The sequence below is a fragment of the Syngnathus leptorhynchus genome, chromosome 10, assembly GCF_054491065.1.
Source record: "Syngnathus leptorhynchus isolate UIUO chromosome 10, UIUO_Slep, whole genome shotgun sequence".
NCBI classification, from domain to species: domain Eukaryota; kingdom Metazoa; phylum Chordata; class Actinopteri; order Syngnathiformes; family Syngnathidae; genus Syngnathus; species Syngnathus leptorhynchus.
The window spans coordinates 5,455,787-5,478,367 of NC_141204.1; the positions used below are offsets into that span (position 1 = coordinate 5,455,787).

A 22,581-nucleotide genomic window follows, 5' to 3' on the forward strand; every position below is an offset into this window, starting at 1 on the left:
ACGGCACTAATATTGTTCATATCTGATAAAGAATCTATGACTGAGAACCTACATTGTCTCTAGGCCAGGGTTATAGCACCATAACATGAATGCTAGTTAGTGTTTCCGTTAAGGTAGCAGACTGAAAGGTTAAAATATGTGGTTGTTCTAAACGCACAACGCATGAGTGCCTAAATCAACAGTCAACATCAACTGGCAGATAGTCTTGAAGTATATTGAAGAAAAATCCCTTGTTTCGCAAAGCACCGGTGTATTTTGGATTTGAAATGTATCTTTTGTGACACCATAACTTTTCTGACACTTCACATTGGTGATTCGTTAAATTGATGTTTTTTTTTTTTTTAAATCGCAGCTAATTCTAAATTATAAGCAGCAGTTTTAACTCGCTTGTTTACAAGCGAGTGACAATAAATCTTCAGCCTGTGTGCACGTAGCAAGACGCAGGTGATCATTAACTTGTGTGGTTGTGCATCTTCGGTGCTTTCACTTTAGTGGGCTTTCACCCCGCCTCCCCCCTCGCCTCCCCGCCTTCTTTGTGATTTACACAGGAAAGAGGCAGAAGCTTCCAATTGTCGAGTTTTGTTTGTGTTTTGTCACTCGGGCCTCCTCCTTGTGCTGTCGCAGCATAATTGGATGTGTAATCCTTTGTTTTGCACCTCTGCTGAGTGGAGCTGATTAAGATGTTTGGGAGACGATTAAGATCTACAATAGAAAGATGGGAAAATTCTAGAAAACGAGGGCATGGCGCGTCACGGGCGCCATTACAACCGTTAACTTGTTTTTTTTTGTTTTTTTTACCCCCACCCTCCCTTTCACTATGATGGCATGACAGATGAGCATGTTTGTTATTGCTGATTATTTACAAAGTAAACATGGAAGGGATGGGGTTCACATTATGCAACATCCCGTGAGTGATGGGGGTGTGGTGCTGAGGCAATCCGTGTTTATTGATTTTGGACATTTGCAGGTTTTCCCTGGACAAACTCTTGAAGCCTGGTCTTTTCCAGCTTCAATAAAAGGCGAGCCTGTGTAGGGAGGAGCAGAAAACAAATTGACATGAAATACTTGGATTTTAGAAAACGTGACCGCTCTGCTCTCTCTGAGTACGTTGACTAACCCCTAACCCTTTAATGGAGGACATTTTGAAGTAAAATGCCACATTATTATCACCAGGTCTTTCACTAGTAAAAATAAATAAATAACTCCCTTAATTTTCCCATTTGTGAAAAATGGGTAGCAACTGCTAAAATGGTTTACACAAGCGAAAAAGTATTTTATGAAATATTAACTTTTTCAGGAATGTAATTTTCTTTACAGATCTTGGCCTTTTTAGATGAACACTAATGAGTTAACTACAAGTGGCATTCAATTGCTCCTAACCAAAACAGCAGCACCAAATTACAATATGTTGGTTTTGTTGTCGTTTTTGTTTTTTTATTTTCTTTATAACTCTCGGGCATCTCAATGTTGCTTGTGGATGAACTTCTACTCTTCTATTGTTCATTTTACAAGAAAACAAATGAACGCCTCCCTCAAATAGTTGCCTCAATTTTACCTATTAGGAAAACAAACAACTGGCAACTGGATTTATTCAGTTCACAAATGAGTGATTTGATGCCAATGCATATATTCGTCTCCATAAGACTCGAAAAGCTGCCGTTGTCCGCAGGGTGTGTGTTCACTTCCCCCGTCAAGGCTGTTCTCTGCGCTAGTCCTCGTCTGGTGTCTTTGTATGTGTTGCGACAAGTGGAGAAGAAGAGGAGCAGTTAATCAATAGCCACAAGGTCAGGCAGGCGGCCGGCGGGCGGCTGGAGCGTGCCCTGCTAGTGGGCCGCAGACGAGACTGTGAGGGATTTGTAGCACTTGTCAGGGCTTAAAGGAGCCCTCCCTCCCTCCCCTGCACTACGACTGGCTCAGGGGTGTGATGTGTGTGTGAATGAAGCTTGAGCATTTACAGAAGCGGGAGACATCTACTGGATGTCAGGTGACACTGCGCGACAGCGGAACTTGGCCATTGGCGCCAAATCTGAGTGGCGATAAGTTTGGGCTGATTTTCACAGTGAAGGCACATGTAGGCTACATTCCTGTCCTCCCTCCGTTTGACCAAATTCTCCTTAATGTTCAAGACATCCTAAATGCAGTGTAGGTAATTCTACTCCGCTAAGCTCGGAGGATTAGTAACACGCTCTTATTCTTTACGCTTTTGAAGTCCTACCTTTACGCACGTAATCAAAGAGAAGTATTGGCGCTATTATGTTGACATGCTCGGGAGGGGGAGAGTGTGCATTTGCAACATTTCGGGAAGATCAACTCACCGCACATGAACATTTTGCTGGCAGAGCATCCGCCGTTTGCCACCGCAGGGAGTCTTGAGGGAGCCTTTATCAGTACTGAGCAGCTTTTGAGAACATGCACACATGTATCCGCATTATAGCCCCGCCCAACCACCCCCGCCGCCACCTGTGGTTTCACCTTTTGTGTGGAGGAATCTGTGGTGAGATAAACACATTGGGATGGCGAGGGACAGAGGTCTCACTACCAAAGCAGCACCATGCCTATTAATCCTGATTTAACCCATTTTCCAGAGCTGGCCAGAGCCAATGAGCTTGTGACGGAATGGGGTGTTGTCTTCTAGGCTTGACTAGGAGGTGTTTTTTTAAGCATGCTCAAAGCATTTCATGTGCCTGCTTGTTATGGAGATGATGTACAATATATTTCAGATGTTCATTGTTGTTCTGGTTATGGTGGGAAATTGTTTTGTTGGACTACTGTTTATTTTGCACACTGTGTTTTCTCAAATATTGTCCCAGTACCATCCACGTTTCCCTGACACAAACACTTCCCTTTACTATCCATCCACATTCTTGTGTGCTGAACTTCATTAGGGTCACATTCAGAATTCAAAGAACCTTATTACCATGTTTTGGGAATGTTTGAGTACGTCAAAGTACACGCACGGAGGACAAAGTAAGCCTGGGCCGAGATGTGAACTCGTCCAAACTGGGACGCACATGCTAGCAATTTGCACTACTTGCTTTCTTTTTCCTATCAGTGCTAACGATAAAGTTTCAGTATGATACTTTTGTCCTCACATATGACATGGTTGACTTAATAGCACTTTTTTTTGCAGATCAATGGTTGAAGTTTAATGGAGTCCCGGTAAAAGCGCCAACATGAACACGCTACCATCCATGGACCGGCACATCCAGCAGACCAATGACAGGCTGCAGTGTATCAAACAGGTTTGACCTCAGCTTTCTTTCTATCCTGCTTTTAACATATGCTTCTGTTCACTTTCTTGACATACACACAGTCAGACATGATCTCAGTAGAACATCCACAATCCATCTTGCAACCGTCTCGGAATGGAGCTTAACCGTTTCACCGTGTAGGGTTGAATCCATCCATCTACTTTTTTACTCTATTCAGAGCAGCCTATCACGACTGACTTTGGGTGACAGACAGACTGCAACCCACGGAGTTGTCATGTGTGGTCGTTTGTCATTGTCTGAATTCACTCACATCCCTGAGGAGCAGCGGGTGGGTGTCCCGCCCAGGGTACCCGAGACAAATTCCAGATCTCTTGTCAACACCTTGGCCATAGAACGCTGTCTGGAATATGTTTTTGTTCAAGAGGATGGAAAACAGAGATCTGAAGAAAACCCACACAGAAAGACCACAACGTTCTTTTACAGGAATCCTTGTACTCACCTGACCTTCTGCTTTGAGGCAGCGGCTCCGAACCGCCACACTGCAAATGATTGATGTGTTGAAAAAACAAAAACATTTCACCATCATCTTCAGTAAGCCCGTTCCTTGTCATCAACAGACACGATCAATTCACAAAGTGCGTTGAACTGGCTTTGCACTCAGGTGAACTGACGGATCTGTCGCAAGTTTCAGAAGGAATCAGTCCCATCATCGGAAATTTGTAGCAGCACCGCTGCGTCACCTTATCTCCACCTCCCCCTCCCATTTGTGTCCTCACTCAACCGCAGCCCCTTCCTCCCTCGCCACTGTCCTTCTCTCCATGTTGTCAGGCAGAGTGGCAGTGGCGAGCATGTTGCGGTAACAAGGAGTGCGAGTTTGCACGCGGGCAGACAGGCCCCCGCTGCGCTAGTTCGGATTCCTCCGGTGCCAGCGGCTGATGCGCCTCCCGTTGAGTGATAGTGATGCCAGCTCATGTTAAACAGGCTCACTCCATTAGAGCGTCTCCCCATTCCCGGTCAAAGTCGCTCGAGAGCCGCAATGATCCCAAAGGATGAGTCACTCAAGGTCTTCCTCCTCGAGGCTCGTGATATCCCTCGAAGCTGGCAGAGATTTTCTCGGTGGGCGGGTGCTTTGGGTGGGCCCTTTTGTCACACCAAAAAAAAATAAAAAATACCCTTTCAGAAGCTTCCACCTCTCGCCGCCCCTGAAGGACAATGCTTCTACCTTCTCGGCAGGAACTCACAAAACAAGGCGCTCGGGCTCCACATGAGCATAATAAACGCTTTCAAGTGGCCTCAATCTCACTGAGGCTCTGTGTGGTTTCGAAGCTATTAACCTCCTGAGCCGCCAAGAAAGGGAGCCCAATTTTTAAAACCGCTTATTGTGTCCTGCCAGCCGGAGTAGCCTTCAGACAGCGGGAAGAAAAGACTTGACTGTTCAGGGGTCTCGGCGAACAAGCGAGAGAGACACCGACAGACACTGAAAGAGATTAGACAACACTCCCATCGGCAATGGAGTGTGCACACATGGCTGCCAGGACCAAGGTTGTTTGCTTTATGCACCGGCACAAGCCAGTTAGCAGGCTTTTGCTGCTCGCTCGGGCTCGCTGACATTCTGGAGAAGAAAGACAAGAGAAGGGAGGCAGGATTTTTGTGGGAAACATCGAGCGCAGGTTGTGAGGGTGAGGGTAGCCGTCCGTCGCCAAGAAAGATTAACATTGGCATCATTGTGGCCGAGGGTGTGATCTTCTTCGCACAATGCAGCGGAGCGCCGAGTGGGCGTACATTGGACACGGTGGAGGTCCTCGCGGGGTCACGCAGAAACACAAGACCTCAAATCTAGAGGAGTCTGCAAACACTCCTCCATTCCAACCGTTTTTACAATTTGTGTGAGAAAGCTAGGAACTAACACTCGCACATCATTTCCTTTTGTTTTTGATGGTTTTTGTGTGTTTGCCCAGCACTTACAGAACCCGGCCAATTTCCACTCTGCGGCCACGGAGCTGCTCGACTGGTGCGGAGATCCCCGGGCCTTCCAGCGACCTTTTGAACAAAGCCTCATGGGATGCCTGACGGTAAGCAAACATCAAACGTGGTTTCGTGCTGGAATTTGCAACACTTTTTAGATGACGTCAAAAAAAATAATTGCTTCGATAAATACTTGGCATGAAATGTCCTCTCTGCTTTTGTCCCGTGAGGCTTCTAGTTGAAGATAGGGCCAGCTATGGTTTCATAAAACCTTTATTTGTCTGTCCTTCAAAACGAAAAGACAACGGAAAAAGACAAATGTATTCTATTTTTTTTTGAATGCTCACAAGGCTTTCTAGTTATGAGCCAGTCGTTAGCTTGATAGCTGTTGGCTTTAACTCTTGTGACCCACCACACGCAATACTTGAAGTATACTCCCCATTCACCAATCATCACTCACCAATGTGGGAGGAGGGCCATCCTCCAGAAGGTGTGTGATCAAATAAACTCCACACACACTCTGGCACGCACGTTGACATCAAAAGGCTTGCCCGAGCCAGATCGTCGAAAAACACCCGAGGAGCATTGTTCCTATCACAAGTGGTAGCGTGAGCAAAAACAGATAAAGGCTCATTAATGTGTAAATCACAATAAAAGCCTCTTGGAGTCTGATAAAGAGCCATAGAATGCAGCCAAGCACTCGCCCTCGTCTATCTGCTAAATTGCTTCATTAGATTCTGAGAGCAAACGGCTTATTATCAAGAGATATACAGCGGGGCAGTTCGTACGTTTTTCCCGGGTGTTTTGTCATTGTTGTGACGTCATTGTCTGAGCTCGGAATATTAAAAGTACTGCGCGCCATATGAGATTTGTTGCTGCTAAACGAAATGACACGCCTGCGCGGAGACGCCTGTTGCCTCCGGCATGCCGAGGAGGTCATTCCCCCCAGTGGAGCTTCAGCGACGGAACCAACCAATAAAGGATGACATGACAGCTGTTACAGATACACCGCTGCTGCTTTTGTCCCTCGATGTGCAGCTTCTTGTTGTCTTTTATTGGAGTCAAGTATAAATGGTAATACTTGCCACCTGGTTTGCTATAGAACATACAGCAGAATTTGGGTTTTTGTGATTAATCTGTTCCAAAAAGTCTGACTAAACCGAATAATCTGATATTCAAGGCAATATTTGCGGGATGAAATAATTTATAGTAACTTCTCAACTCATGAACACTCTTGAACTCTGTTGCTAACTAAAACAGCAGCAACAAATTGCAAAGACAACATAAGCCAACCGCTTGACTACTCTATTAGCGCTTGAAATGATTGAACATGTACCCCATTTTTAGTCAGCTGGGATGGGTTCCAATTCACCTGCAACCCAAAAGATTAAGCACTTGAGAAAAATATAGATTTATCACCAAATTCTTCATGAAGCATATCCATTCATTTTCCACTTCACGATAATCATACTTTTTTTGGGGGGTATGAGTCTTGGAACAATGTGACACCCTGACTGACCTTGTAATGAGCAGCAAAGTGTGTTTGGAAGCTGAACATAGTTGTCATGTGTTAGATAAAAACTAAGGCGTTTCCAGTTTTAAAAGATTTACCCTCCTGAGTGCTCTTTATTACCATCACTCAACGGCACTCGTATTCAGGCCTGTCATTCCGCTGCTTCGTGTAAAAAATGTAACGCCTCCTCTTTTTTTTATCTAATGAATCACAAAAGGTTATGAATCTCTGTCAGAATCAAGAGTGTTTGAGTTGGAGTTTACTTGCATATTTAAATTACAAAAATGTCTTGTTATTTTACTGTAGGTGGTGAGTCGCGTGGCGGCACAACAAGGCTTTGACTTGGACCTTGGCTACCGGTTGCTAGCTGTGTGTGCAGCCAACAGAGACAAATTCACCCCCAAATCTGCCGGTAAGAACTTCAGCTCACCTTCAAGCCGACCAAAACACAAACTGTCTGAAATGGCCCGCTTTCTTGATATTCGTTATTGTTAGCAAAGATTTGGACAAAAGTAATCCCAGTCGGCTATTTTCTTAAAGTGCCTAAATGGGCTGCCTTTTGCGTTTTCAATTTTCCTGTATTTTGTTTACGTACAAAATCACACATAACAGACAACTAAATGAATAAACTGCCCTAACGGGTCACAGCTTGAAGTCCAAAGTTATCCCAGTTAGTCATTTTAAACAACTCATGTCTAAAGTATGCTGCTTATTTACTATTGTACCAAACTATTGTGAAATGATGTTGTCGGGCAGGTGGTTGTTTTTCCCCATCTAATTAGATGTCCAATGTTCAATTAGCACTCGCAAGTTTACACCAACTGGCTCCTCATATTTGCCAAAAGTCGTTTTTCAGCTGCGTCGGGAGGGAAGCTACTTAAGTGGGCGGCCAGACGTCAGTGCACCATATCGATCGTCTTGTTTCTCTCAGTCTGCGATAATGTAATTGTTGTGCAGGCATGGCTCGGCTCGGCCCGGCAGTCTGACGGCCAGAGACTCATCCGCGGGTCTCATGCGATCTAATAGAAGGGAGCGCAATGTTTTCAGGAAGGATGGCCCGTTAATGCACGGCGGGTAAATGGGGGAGCTGGAGTCTAATTACCAAGGGTGGGGATGATGCAGGCTCGCATGTGACTCAAGGCACATCTTACTCACTGAATAACCTCCCCTCCATTAAAAGTATGTCCGTGGCAGCAGACTCTGCAAAAACAATGTAGAAAAATCACAAACCTGACATTTACTGTTCTGTGGCGTTCTGATCCAATACTTTATGACTTGCGTTTAAACGTGCAAGCTCGGCACATATCGCGGGCTAGCCTCCGTGGAGACACGAGGATGCAAATGTGACATCTGAGAGGGGGCGAAGCTGTCTGAGGCTGCTCTGAACGGGGCCCCTCAGGGGAAGGCAGAAAGAGCAGCCAGACTCTTAAAAGATCAATCACACTGTCGCTTTCTCTCGAAGCATCACTTTAACAAGGAAGTTGATAACACAATTAATACAGCGTGCACATTGATGTGGATATAAAAATCTATCAAGGCTCTCAAGTACAGCGATGCCTCTATTTACAAGTTTAATTCTTGGCAAGACTAAGGTCATTGAACTCATTTACTCATAAACCAAATTAATTTCCCTCATTGAAATGAATTGATGTGACTTTAATCTGTTCCACGCCCCGTCAAATGCCGTTTTATTTTTGAAAAAACTATTACAAAAAACACCATATACCAAATATTACAACATAATTAAAAATAACAAACAAATAAACCGGCAATATATAGTCAGATTAAACCCAAAGTCACACAGTGAATTAAATCCGAAGCTGTGACTCCAGCTCAAACTGTCCGTTGATCTTCATGATTATTCCAGGGATGAGCATCATTCTTTTTGCTCCTTGACAGTGTTTTCATTCTATTTTTGTGTTTTTGACACTTTGTCCCATTGAAGAAACGGCTGTATTTTTTTCTTCCCGCCACTTGACTTGAGCAGTGTGTCAACTCATACAGTTGCATCCACATCTTTTATCTGTTTCCAGTCTATTATGGTCTTCTACTTGTTCTGTTTATTCACCATCTTTTAGAACGTGTTGCAAAAATAAGCCAAAAATAAGCATTGCTTTCAAAATTGCAAAGGCATTTAAACTTATAAGTAAAGAGCAGTCAAGCTTTCAAGTAACTGTTCAGTCCATATGTAAAGTTAGTTAAATATTGTTGTACTTCTACAATAACACTCAGGCAGATAGCTGTGAAATGTAAACTATGTAGGGGGGGCTAAGTTTCTGTCAGCATTCTGTTCTTAGATATAATGAGCGAGATAACCCAAATGACTAAAACAGAGCAAGAAGGAAATATGTTTGTTTTCATTGCCGTAATCCACAACGCAATTCGGTCTTGCATTTACACAAATACACAAAGCAAACAATGAAGGTGACGAACCATAGCAGTGCGTAACATGCTTTACGATAGCATCAGAAAATGTTCGCGTTGGCAGCTAATACCACCATCATTGTTCTTAAATGTAAATTAAAATATAGTACAGGAACTTTACCGCTCATATTGCACAAATACCCCAACATATCCTATTGACCTACATAGTGGAATGATAAAACACGATTAGTATATATTTTTTTATTTTTGTGGCCTGGTAATTAAGAAACTATAAGAGAATGGCTCAAATTCTTCTTCAAGAGCAATAACTGCTCTTCCCCGTCTCCCACCTGTGAATATACAAATAAAAAGTGCATAAAACACACCCACACACGACTACTCAAGCGGAGTGCTCACAGACTCCACACTGCTGATAGTCTGCGGGATTAGCTCATTGTTCTAATCCATAATCCCACGAACAGATTTTCAGTATCTGGCGCTAGGTCAGATTGCATTAGCGCTATTAACAAGTAGCCTTAATGTTAGCGCATATGCAACTATCATCTTATTTCAGGCTTCACTGCCATTTTACTTATTTTTTAGATGGTAGCACATTGAAAATGAAAACAAAGCTAATGTTAATTGTTTATGATCGTCTTCTAAAAACTTAAATTGACAGTACGGTTGGTACTCCATTGTTGAGCAAACAACTACGACCCTGACAGACTTAGCTGAGGAGTTCAGGCAACAAATCAGATTAGCTTCATAATCTGTCCAGGGTTTTACCGTTGCCTACCGCGGCATCGTAGCAGCCCTCCGAAGGGTGCCGGTGATGATAAAGATAATTAGCAAGGCTGGGTTCGATCCAATTGTTCCACTTACATCACTAACAAATCTCTTAGTGGCCTACTGGTTCATAATCACTGGTTTATAGGGTTTGCCACATTAGCTCTAGTATCTATGCTAACGATACAAGGGATGCATTTATATCACTTTTTCAGACAATTATGAGTACAAGTACGGGTGCTTTTCAATGTGCCAATGCTGGATAATGCCATTACGTCTTCTAATTGCTTATCTTTTTGTTAATTTAAGCACTTTAAAAAGAATAATTTTAATCTATTATACTTGAATGATTTGAGTTGTTCTTCAGTCTGGACGAAAGCATCCGACATGAATTGACATGTCAAGGATTAACAGCAGCTGTTCTTGGAATGATAGCAACGTTTAATGTTTAAGTCCGTAGCAGGCTGTGGCTTGTCTATTACTCAAAGTCACAATGATCCTCTGAGAAGTTCACAAGACGTGCCCGCCGATCGCATCTCGTTCTTTTGGTCCATGTGGTGCGCCCTTAGCAGGGCCAGCGAGGTAAACAAGCGCTCAAGCTGTGTCAACAGTGACCAAAAACTTCCAGGGTGCGGCCGTGGAAAATGCTTTCACGCACACATTAAAGTGGTCCACCCGCGCCGCCGCTGCCGTAATTCAACAGAAAGTGGGTGGAAGACGATGAACAGATCTCCCTCACTTCTACGTCATAGGTGTCGTACTGTAAACCAGGAGTCCAAAGCAAATTTATTTTTCATAAAAATAAAATAAGTCGTCATCTGTACTGAGTTTAAACTGAGAAGAAACTGCATTTGTATTATTATCCTCAATGTGGGGAAAACAATCCACAATTTAAAAAAACAAAAACAAAGTGATTAGTAAAATAAAAATAATAAAATAAAATAATGTTGCTTCACAATTATCAATTTTGGAAATGAACAGTTGGGCGTATCAATACTGAAATATCAATTGTCTGTAATAAAGATCCTAGAGCAGACAAAATATCAAGATTTTACCGTTTCGAAAACTATTGCCATTTTCATCTGTTTGCCTGCTCACCGTGAATCCAAAAATACAAACGAACAGAAAATACATCGCGTCCTTTTAAAATCTTGTTTTGTCGCTGAAGACAACTCTGGCAAAAGTGCTACATTCTTTTATACAGACCCAATCAACCTGACAGACTTTTTATATTTAATTACTACCGAGGGTAAGAGCAGTGCACTGAATTATTAACAGCTTTATTTTTAGCTCATCGGCCTCTCCTCTGACACCGGCTTTGCTTTAGATGATGAAATCCGCCTGCAACAGCAAACTACCTTACGAACTTCACTGTTGAGTTTGTAGACTAAACACTCATTAGCTGCACTTGTAGCCCTCTTGGCTCCGCGGGTCCTCCATCAGTCGCCGGCTAATTGGTTTTGCTTTACCCGAGACGCTCAACCTGGCGAAGAGGCGCCACTTTGCACGCGCGAGACAATGTCTTGTCAAAACCGGATGAGCAAATAATTTAAATCCCTCTTTTGTTCAGGGGTTGACTGATCTGGCACCCACACCTCAGGACTAAGCCGCCTTTGCCTCCCCCCCGCCCCCGTCGTCATCCCTCAGGAGCTTTCGGCACACCCTCCTCAAGTCAAATTGCGCTTGTAACAATGCTACTGTTGTGCAAGTACGCCTGGGATATCGATGACCGAGTGTCACATGCTGTCACCGTCGCTAGTCCGGCATCCCGACATTTAGGCTGAGGCGTGATAGCGCTGACAGGTCGGGCTTTCTCGCCCTCAATCATCATCACTACGTCGGGTTGACTTTCAGGCCGAGCAAGGTTGAACTTATGTTCAGCCGCAACTTCTTGCTCCTATCGCGAACGTGTCATATTAGTCACGACGTAGTATCACGACGGACGAAAGCCTGTCACCATTAGATCAGTATCTAGTCGCCTGCCTTTTGATTGATCAACACAGTAAGCTCCGCCCCTTGCCGCGAGTGGATGCAGTTGTCAGATGATGTATTTATGCAGGTGCTTTTCTCCGAGGCATCCGTCACATCACCTGAAGACGGACGGGTGAGAAGCGCCGCAATATCTCGCCATCTTCGCTCCGCTTTGCTGCCGCTCGCTGTCTTTATCTCTGACTCTCATCCTTTCTCTTCCGACATCCCCCGCCCCCTCCTCACCGGTCTATCCTACAAGCCGCCCACCCCCTCTCCACCTCCCGGCCGTCTCCGGCGCTCTGGAGCCGGTAGCAGGTACAGCGGGAGCCCATTAGCGCAGAGCCCCCTGCTCTGATTGGATAAGCCAGGAGGAACCGGGAGACTGCCTCTGAATAATTGATGTGCATTGTGCAGACGCCGGACAAGGGGAAACAGACAGATCAGAGAGCAGGAGAAGAGAGTGAGAAAAAAGAAAAAGTAAGAATTGAGGACGGGTGGGGGGGGGTCATAAAATCGAGTGATAAGGTCCAGGAAGCAGCCAAACCTTGGGAGTTTCAACAGGAGACACTTTTGCGCTGTGATTTGAAGGGGATGACACGTGCAGGGGTTGCGTTCAGATCGGGGTAAGTTAAGTGCGTCTTGTCGTGCATGAGTGCACGAAACGGGATCCAAGTTCAACAGAGGCCGAGTGAGTAGCTTATTTAGATGTGCTGTCCTTTGAATTAGCCTTCTTATTAATCTCAACGTGGAATTGCGGCGCCGTGCTTTGACAGTCTTGCATATAAGTGCGCCGCAAGTACGAGCAGACTAAGAAAGCGGGATCAGGACGGATCAGCTGACCACAAGTTGACCCACATGCTGTAACAGGGGGTCAGACTTGTGTCTACGTGCTGTGCAAGTGCACGTTGAGGAAAGCACGCTGCTCGAGGCTTAGTTATCTGCTCGTTGGACAAAATGGTCCTTCTGTGTTCAGACTTGAGGAAAAAGAAATTGCATTCAACCTTTGCATGCTAACCCCTTTGTAAGCTAATGATTACTACCACCCACCATTTATTTTCATTCTATTAATTTTTTTTAGCAATGTTGATGGCCATCTTAAATAGATAGTGACCACTTTGTATGAATTATTATACGCAAAAGAACCAATTAAGGTGAATTTTTTTTATTTGTTATTGTTATTCCGGATATGACTTTTTTCAGGCTTCTGATTAGTTGAAGTCGTCTTGAAGTTGTAGCGCCACCTGTTGCTTTGACGCTTTATGTGGATTGTCATTGCCGTTGTTGAAAACATAGACATTTGTTTGCCTCAAAAAGGGTCTTTAGATTTTGTGATAGTATTGGCCTCGTGGGAGTGATGTCATCGTGATTGTAAAATGCATCTCTGTTAAAAGGGAAGAGAACAAAAGGGCGCCCGAGCGATTAAAGCTCCTGTGGGCCATTCAATCAGCGTTTAACCTTAAAGTGGACAAGTTCATTAGCAAACAATAACCCAATCTCTCGCTGAAGCGTGTCGGAAACTATTACTTGCAGTTGAGGGTGGGGATGACTTGCAGCACTTCCTGTTTAGAGACACTTGAGTGACCTCCTGACTCACCGGTGCCATTTTGACGGTGAACTTGTGCGGCCGGCGTTGTTTTCGCAGAGGCTTTTACTTGTGAATCATCGCCTCTGCGCCATCCTCCCACCTAAACGGAAGGAGCTCAGTGTGACGATTGAGCTGGTGATTTCTGCCAGGACAAGCCAATGTCAAGTATTGATAGCTGCGAGGGTGGAACCGTCATTGCTTGGGGCTATGATGCATCATCCATTCAGCTCATCTCCTCTGTTGTCTTCGCTGCAATAGCGCGGGAATGTCATCACGTTTTAATCACGGCCTTATGTAATTGCATTTTATTTTTCCTGTCCCCTTGTGATTCCTTTAAAAGAACAAGCGTGTGGTGGTCATGGAGATAAGTAGCATGTCTGCTTATAATTAGCCATGTGATATTTACTGAGGTTGGGAGGGGGAGGCTGTTCATGGATAAGAGCTTTTGTCGTTCGTCTTGGTATTTATTTGCTTGACATTCATTTTTGGTGCACTAAATCTGTAGCGAAATATTTACAATCAGGAAATCAATTCCAAAGCATTGTCGATCCCCCATTTCTCATGTTAGCAAATTAAAACACACCCAGTTGCTATTCCATAATCATAAATGCAGAGATGCTCCACATTCTCCAATGTGCTGCAGTAGACCTTTTTATTGCCACCTTCAGACTATTGTCAAATAAGAATGTTAGTTTGTGTTCCAGACGCTGGTAGAGTGCTAATGTTAGCTTAGCCTACGGCTGTGTTTTAGCTTTGCAGAATACTAGTCCATAGTCTCCATCTTGCTGCAGTCATCTTTTTTTATTCTGCTGGCCTCCCCTTAAATAAACCTTGTCGCCACCCTTTGAGCGAGAAGTGAATGTAACAGACCCCTGATGTCATTGATTGTCGTGATGCTTTGCCCACTGCCCCAAACCAGGGGGAGTAGAGCATAGCAATACTGTGCAGTGGAAAAAAGGGCATCAAATTGCTCTGATGCCTTCCCTGTACTGCAAACGGTTGGTTTCTCTATGTTTGGTGTTTGCTGATTTATGTCCCTCTGTCCCGTTTAAAATGTGCAATTTGAACCCCACAGAAACCAGCACCTGCAGGAGATGTCAGACTGACTCAGGTAGAGCTGCTTTCTCTTCCTGGCTGCAGCATCTCTTGCCTTGTGACATACGTAAACATACATACCCTGGCGGGGAGGGGGTCCGCCCACTCCCTCCATCGCCACCTGTTCTCTGTCTAGCATCCCTCCATCCATCCTCTTCCCCCCCTCTGTGCGCTCATGTCTGGTGTCCTGCCAGAGGTCATGGATGAAATTCTCCTTAGAGGTCCTAGCAATGCATTAAAAAGCATTTTTCGGGGGAGGGGGTTGCACATTTTTACAAGTCTTTAAATGGTGTTAGTCGTTTCATTCCAAGTCTGGTTTCTGTCAGCTGTTCAATTTGATGGCTGAACAGAGAGGAGGCGGGGCAGGATGAGGGCGGGGGCATCACTGCTTAAATGGCTTCCATCACATTCCTGCAAAAAAAATGCATGACTCCCCCCTCCCTCATCCACAGGATTTTATTATCCCTCCATTTTGCATAATATTGAGCGCCCACAAGGCGTAGATTTACCTGCCAGTGTTTTTACGGATGTTTCCTTTAATCATCCCACACATTGTCTCTCAGGGCTGCTTTGTTTGTTGCTGCACATTTTCCATGTAGTCTTTTTGCTCTTTTGTCCGTGTTCATCAGCACAAATACAATAGAGCCGCATGCACTTGTACGTGTTTTTGTTATCAAAGCTTATCACCGGCGCGTTGGAAAATAGTGTAAATGGAGTCAAGGTGCGAGCGCAGGCGCTGCTGCACTGTCGATAAGAGTGCTGGCATACTGTCAGTGTGTGAAGTTAATGCACCGAGATGAATTAATACTTCGATCCTGTTTTCTGTCCAGCTCAGTTACTGTCATATCCCGCCCAGCTAAAGCCATTTTGTTTTGGGATTTCACGGAAGTTACCAAACAGTAACTAATTTTTTTCCACATATATATGATTTCTTTTTTCCTCAAAAGGAAATTGCAAAACAACTATATCATTACCACTTCAAAATGTATTTTCAGGTTGTCATTTGCATGCCAGAGCAACAGATGTCGCTGTGATCCCTAAATATAAGGCCATTTTATTCTATTTTTGGACTGATAGTGTAATGTTACAAACATCAAGACTGACTAAATAAATAAGTAGAAATAAAAAAATGTGAATACATTTAAACATTTAGCTTGAATATGACCTACTTCATTTTGCTTTGCAAATGTTTTTATATGCCTGTATGGCACACTGACTAATTTTACATTTCTCTAGTGGCAATTTGAACTTCACCTCCTGTCCTTGATTATATGGATCTCATGTGGCAGATTTTGGATTTTCCTCGCAGCTCTTTACCTTTAAATTACACATTGAAGTAGCAAATGTAAAATCGTTATATTCTCGAAGTTTATTGTTGTAAAAAAAGAAAAATACACTTTGATTAGTTATTCAGGCCTGAGAGAGTACCATTTACCCCGCCGTGCTCCTCATGTTGAAGCAAGTCAGTCTCCAAAGAGTTGTCATGTTTTCAAATGCATGACTGGACTGTGCTAAGTTGAGAAAACGCCACCGATTGGTAGCCAGCGATAAGTGCTTCTTGTTATGTTTGTGCAAAGGCATTTCCTCTCTGACGCAAATCGGGACTGCAGAGAAGAAAATTACATTGTGGAGTTCAGCCAATGTTTATATGACATTCATAACGTTGTATAATCAGCGCTTTACAGTCACTTTTAATGTCGGTTCCTTCAACTTGCGACGTGCTCGGGAGCTTGTCGACATTTTTCGCCGGCGTTGCCCCACAATTGAAGCACGTCCGAAACTGAAGGCGCAATCGAAACATCCAGAAATTCAAGCCTGGCTACGTGAGGAGATAATCTATTCTCAGATCTCTCCTGTTGCTTTATTTACTCACAGCGAGCAAGCGTTTACTTGTACACGATTGCAAATCGGCCTGAGAAAATGATATTTACACATGCACCGCCATGCTGTCTTCCCCTCATTACACAACAGTTGTCGCTCTTCTTGTTTTCATTTAACCGTCTTACTATTATACAAGGAAAGACCAAGCGCCGTGGAGGCTCTCATCTTGCATTCACTAGTACGTATCGCTCGTACCTTCATTTGCCTGACAATCAATAACCATAAGGGATTTTGTTTATAAAGCCTTTCAAGTAAACTGTTTGCTCGGTCCATATATATTCTTCCACTTCTGTTTTTGTTTAAGTCTTTCCCTCATGGACTGTTTTGTAAAGGAATTAGTTTCCTGTCACTGTTCTTGCAGTCTTGGCTGTGATGTCACTTAGTGAGCGAGTGTTTTTTGTTGCTACTATCACAACCTAATCTGCAGCGCTACCCGATCTGTAGGTTGTTCGTGCTGCTTTATTGATGATTTTTAGGTTTGTTTGGTTTTCTTGGGGTAACATAACAAACTCAATTTAGCATGAGGGATTGACGGAATAAAATATTTTGGCTTTACACGATCAGGATTTTGGAGCTGATTAGCAAGTTAATAAAAAAAAATCGATCAGAAGATTGACAAATATGTTTAAACAACGTGTGTGTTTATTGTACAGTCGGCCCCTGCTGTTTGCGTAATATTGAGGGTGGCGCTGCCCACAAATAGCCAAAACATTTTCATAATTGACGCCCATTGAAATGCATTGGGTAAAAATGATGACAATAAATGTATATATTTAAACATTTTCTTAATGTAGAAATTCACTACCTAAGTAGTCTTAAAAGTGACATTTTGTTTTGTTCGGCATAAATTATTGCCAACAAAAATAACCACAATGAGGTTATCTTACGTGAACATTTTAACTTAGATTTTGACATCTCAGGGATTTTCTTTTTCATCTTTACCCTCAAGCATCTTCGCATAGAGTCAGCAAACTTTGCTTTTAAATGATAACACGAAAGAAATGATGCCACATTTTACCCCAAGCAGGTGTGAATGTCACCATATGGCATGAGGTAGCGGTGTTGGCAGGGCTTTTAACACCGGTGACTGGGAGGTGAAGACAAGGCCACACGCTGCGCTAACCCCCTCACTAAATATGCACGTTACCCCACGGCGAACCCCTCGCTCCGTTATGAATGACTCGCGGCGTTTTGTCGCAAAAAGTCATGAGTCACCGCCGCTCTCCTCTCAGCCGGAGCGACAGCAGCGATGGCTCGGAGCTGACGTTTAAGTCTAAATGGCGGGTTAGCAGCTTGAAGAGTCAGCGGCCGAGTGTGGAGGTGGTGATTTAGTGGAGAGATAAGCGCCGCGTAATAGCAGGGTGGAATAATTCCTCCTAAACGAGAAGGCTTGGCACTCTCCGCCCACAGGCACAAAGAACGCTCTCTTTCTTTCAGTCCTTTTGCTCTTTCTGTTTTGGTTGTTGCACACTTGATTTGCACATTTGCTTATTTTTAAACACAATGTTGGATCGAAGCACTTCTGTGATTCTGTTTGAACCGAGAACGACGAGATGATTGACACAACAATAGCAAAGTTCACTCGTGGCAAAAATAAATATGTTGAAAAATTGTTTTGCAAATTGACACATTTATTGAAAAAAAACGTTATTTTGACATTTGAACTATGTATTTAATATATGAATAATATTGAAAAATATATACACACATTCCCTCCAAAAGGTTTCTTTTCTCTCATTGACAGCTCTCTGGTCTTCCTGTTTGCTTTACAGCAAATGCAATTTTCACAGGTGAAAGCCAAAGCCAAAAGCAAGCACTATCTAATGTTTAAGCAATCAATCTAAAAGGCAAGTCAAAACATCCATCAGTCACCAAGACTTGGCTCACTGGTTAAGCGTCATTTCATCGAGATGATATAAAAGCAACAAAACCAAAAACTGTTGCCGTTTCAATACTTTTGTTTTTGATATGCAGTGATATAACATCTTTATAAACATGACATTATTGATATCCCTGCTGTATGAATAATTGTGAGTTTATGTTAATGTATTCAATGCATTTAATTAATATATTCTATTTAGATGTGTAGTTAAATATAGATGTTTACAATTTTTAATTTATTATATAGAGATATTCTTTAATTTTTCTTATTTATGGAGGTTCCACTTCAAAGTATGTTCTAAGGTGCAGATTACAGAAGTTGGTTTTAAAATTATGCAATCAATAAAACCGTCTGGCCACCTGGCTGTTTGTGAGCAAAGACAAAACTTGCGAGCCAACAAACCAATAGTTTGCCTTGCAGGAGGTCTGAGCTCTAGTTTTACGAGGTCATTAAAGTCTGGCTGGTCTTTTGAGTCAGGCCGCCCTCTAGAGGCTTGAGCAAGATAACAAGTCATTGAGGAAATGAAACCCGCCGCAGTTCAATTAGGAAGTCTTAACACATATGTTGTTTGTGTGTTGTCGTCCTCGCAGCCCTGCTGTCGTCGTGGTGCGAGGAGCTGGGTCGTCTGCTCTTACTGCGTCATCAGAAGAACAGGCAGAACGAATCGCAGGGGAAAGTGCCCATGCAGCCCAGCATGAACAGCATGAAGGCTGGCCTCACGCACAGGTCAGTGTGCAAATAATCTAAGAATAACTCATTGCAGCTCTGCTTACGTTTTGATTCCCAAGCGTTTCTTGAAAGTGGCTTTGGATCTTCACCCAGTCATAGTCTGGTCATATCAGAGATGGAGAAACTCTAACAAAATATTTACTCGGTTATTATTACTATTTTGCATATTATTTGAAAAGGATATTTGGAGAGAGCCACAAATTTGTCTAACGCTTTCCCCATTTTATTTATTTATTTATTTATTTGTGAATCCAGCTCCTACATAATGCCATCCAGATTATTGTCTCAAAAAGCACCTAACGCTTTAGTTCTGTTTGTTGGAAGGTGATCACAAAACATGCCCTTTTCTCCCATTTCCATCATCTGTTTTGAATTTTTTTCAAAGCAAATTTTTCTGACCGCAGTTTGCAGCTGCGTTGCGCTCCACAATGACACCATCCAATCAAACCTTTAAAGCAACTTTTGACCCTCTGTTGCTTTCTTATTCTTGCCAACATTTTGTGAGGGTTTGTTGTTCAAAATTGGACTTAATCATGAATGTAGACTCAACTTTATGACACCGTCTACCAGGAAGGGTATCAGTGAAACTATTCTGTTGAAGTCAGTGCTTATGTAGTCTTCAAGGACACACAGGATTTGCATTTTTCCGCGTGCAGGCAGAATTACTTTGAAGGGTGCTGAGCAGATTTAAAGAGGGGTGGGACGAAGAGGGGGACCAGCAGGGAAGACTTAAGTAATGTTTTTGGCTAACATGGTGTGGTCATGGCACTCAATCAAATCAGGAGGGTTTAAGTAAAACACATAGGAAAAGAAAAGGAAAAGAAAGACAGCTGCAGTTTGCCAAGATTCCTGCTTGGACGATCTTTGGTGTTCCCGTTGGAGGAAATATTGAACATGTCATTCATCCCGAGCTGTAACCTCAGAGCGAAAACAAGCTCCCATCCAAAAATAGCAGCTTCTCCTGCACCCTGCGCTTGGCCACTTGCCTCTTCCCATCTGGTTGTTTATTGGATGGAACCTGCCGCTCAGATTGTTTTGGATAGGAATGCCTGGCATTCCAAGCCATCAGGACAAACCCGAAGCCTTTTTCAACAAGTCATGTTGAACTCTTTAAATTTTTAAGGAGGTGCCTATCAGCACATACTTTGCCTCTTAGGTCTTGTTGTGAAAGGGATCTTTTCATTGCCCAACACTTTTGGCCAAAGCAGTTTATTTCTTTTTTTTTGTAGATGTTTTCTTCTGTTGGCTCTACCTACATACCTCCCTTTTTTTTTGTATTCATTAACTTAAATAACCTTGTTTGAAAATGGAGACTAACATTAGTTTTGTGTCATTGTCTATTCTACAGCGATGGCTCCTTCCCCTACGACTCTGTCCCCTGGCAACAAAACACTAACCAGCCCCCTGGGTCATTGTCTGTGGTTACAACAGTGTGGGGCGTCACCAACACATCACAGAGCCAGGTAGATCCCTGCATGTCCGCCTCACTTCTTTCGCCTGTCGCTTCAACAAAACAATCACGTGATTCCCCCTCCGATTCAATCCAGGTTCTGGGGAACCCGATGGCCAACAGCAATAATCCCATGAATCCCGGAGGCAACCCCATGGCGTCGGGGATGTCGGCCAGCGCAGGGGGGCTCAACTCTCCCCAGTTCAGCGGGCAGCAGCAGCAGTTCCCCAGCAAAGGCGGCTCCAACCAGCAGTACATGCAGCAGGGCATGTACAGCAGGGCCGCATATCCCGGAGGTCCTGGAGGATACAGCAGCAGGTAAGAAAGAGGCTCGATCCCATCCGCCTCACCTGCGGGAGCATTTGATGCTGCCCGGCCTGCCATGCAGAAATAAAAAAAATCATTAGATGGACTGTCACTAACAAAAGTCCATTTACTCTTTGTTAGCAATTAGCAATCCCAAACAGTTGTAACCCTCACGTATGATTTCCTACAGTTACTCTGGAGGCCCCAACCCGCCCCCTGGAGGTATGGGCATGGCCTCCCACACGCGTCCATCCGGCGACTTTACGCAGCCGGCCGCTGCCGCCGCCGCCGCTGCTGTCGCTGCGGCTGCTGCTACGGCGACCGCCACGGCAACGGCCACTGTGGCGGCGCTACAGGAGACGCAGAATAAAGACATGAACCAGTATGGACAGGTACGGTTCTCTGAACATGGAGTCAAGTCGGGTAGTTTGAAGAGCTCCTTGAAAAAAATGTTGTTTTCCAACCATATGGTCGAAACACTCATGCCTTCTGTTCTTGGCTCCAGATGTGTTCATCCTTCCAAATGGGTCCCGCTCAGGCCTATAACAGTCAGTTCATGAACCAGCCAGGTCCACGAGGACCCCCCGGAGGGATGAATCCCGGCAGCATGGGTTCAGGGATGAACAACCCAAACATGAGCGGGCCTCCCATGGGCATGACTCAGGCCCGGACCCCCGGCATGGGACCTTTCGGAGCTCACGGCCAGCGGATGCCCCAGCAGGGCTACCCGGGGGGACCTCGGCAAGGCATCCCCATGCAGGGGATGAAGCGGCCGTATCCCGGCGAGGTGACTGGGCACCCTGCCACACCTGTATCTGTATGCTCTTAATGAATATGAGTGCTCATTTCTTGAATGTTCCTCCCTAGGCCGGCTACGGGGGTCAGTATGGACCTAACAGTCAGTTCCCGCCACAGCAGGGACAGTACCCAACTCCCAATGCTTCTCGACCCTTGCCTTCGCCCAACTACCCAGGCCAGAGGTTGCCCGTCCAGCAGGGCCAAGGACAGTACCCACCTGGCATGCCCATAGGCCAATACTACAAGGTCGGATAAAACTGTTTGTTATCGATGTTGGCAAGGAATGATCTTCATTTCAAATGTATCGATGATTATTTTGCAGCAAGAGCCGTTTAACGGGCAGAGCACCAACTTCTCGGGTGGCGGCTACTCATATGGGCAAGGAAATGGGGTAAGTTCTGAAATGTTCTTATTTCATAAATGGATTTCAATTAATATGTGTTTACCTTTTCCTTCCAGCCCCCCAGGCCCGGTAACTACCCTCACTCGCCAGTGCCTGGCAACCCCACACCACCTATGACGCCCGGTAGTAGTATTCCGCCGTACCTGTCGCCAAACCAGGACGTGAAGCCCCCATTCCCACCTGACATGAAACCAAATATGACAGCGCTTCCTCCTTGTGAGTAAACCGCACATAAATTGCTGCAAAATAAAAGTACTATATAAATATAAGGATAATTGGCCCATATTTTATTTGTATATAATGTAACTGTTTTGGTTCCCAGCTATTACCAACGAGGAGCTGCGGCTGACGTTCCCGGTCCGAGACGGTGTGGTGTTGGAGCCGTTTCGCCTGGAGCACAACCTGGCCGTCAGCAATCATGTCTTCCACCTGCGGCCGTCCGTCCACCAGACCCTTATGTGGAGGTAACGGGGGTCGCTTTAAAAAACATTTAGCAAAAAGAGCGTCCACTTTTTTGTTGTTGGGATTTTTTTTTGGGTGGGGGATAAAATGATTTCACATGTGAAGATAAACAAGACAGGAGCCGAGCATTTTAATTGCTAACATGTGAAAAAATGGGAACTAAATGTCATCTGATCAAA

The 22,581-nt window shown here is 44.2% G+C and overlaps 1 protein-coding gene across 6 annotated transcripts in view; it reads left to right on the forward strand.

The window, feature by feature from the left end:
- zmiz1a (zinc finger, MIZ-type containing 1a) overlaps window positions 1-22,581 on the forward strand; it is a 111,164-nt gene that overhangs the window by 83,393 nt on the left and 5,190 nt on the right. For 3 of the 6 annotated variants that reach the window (XM_085921599.1, XM_085921600.1, XM_085921601.1), the window contains 13 exons: window positions 3,131-3,242; window positions 5,171-5,284; window positions 6,997-7,102; window positions 14,472-14,507; window positions 18,845-18,980; window positions 20,332-20,446; window positions 20,531-20,751; window positions 20,930-21,131; window positions 21,245-21,526; window positions 21,607-21,783; window positions 21,860-21,928; window positions 21,997-22,156; window positions 22,263-22,404. In XM_085921599.1, coding sequence (XP_085777725.1) covers window positions 3,174-3,242; window positions 5,171-5,284; window positions 6,997-7,102; window positions 14,472-14,507; window positions 18,845-18,980; window positions 20,332-20,446; window positions 20,531-20,751; window positions 20,930-21,131; window positions 21,245-21,526; window positions 21,607-21,783; window positions 21,860-21,928; window positions 21,997-22,156; window positions 22,263-22,404 — 1,829 coding nt within the window. In that variant the 5' untranslated portion in view covers window positions 3,131-3,173. Of the gene's footprint in view, window positions 1-3,130; window positions 3,243-5,170; window positions 5,285-6,996; window positions 7,103-10,211; window positions 12,289-14,471; window positions 14,508-15,969; window positions 16,551-18,844; window positions 18,981-20,331; window positions 20,447-20,530; window positions 20,752-20,929; window positions 21,132-21,244; window positions 21,527-21,606; window positions 21,784-21,859; window positions 21,929-21,996; window positions 22,157-22,262; window positions 22,405-22,581 lie in introns of those variants that run through there. The other 3 variants (XM_085921602.1, XM_085921604.1, XM_085921603.1) reach the window with 3 other exon arrangements.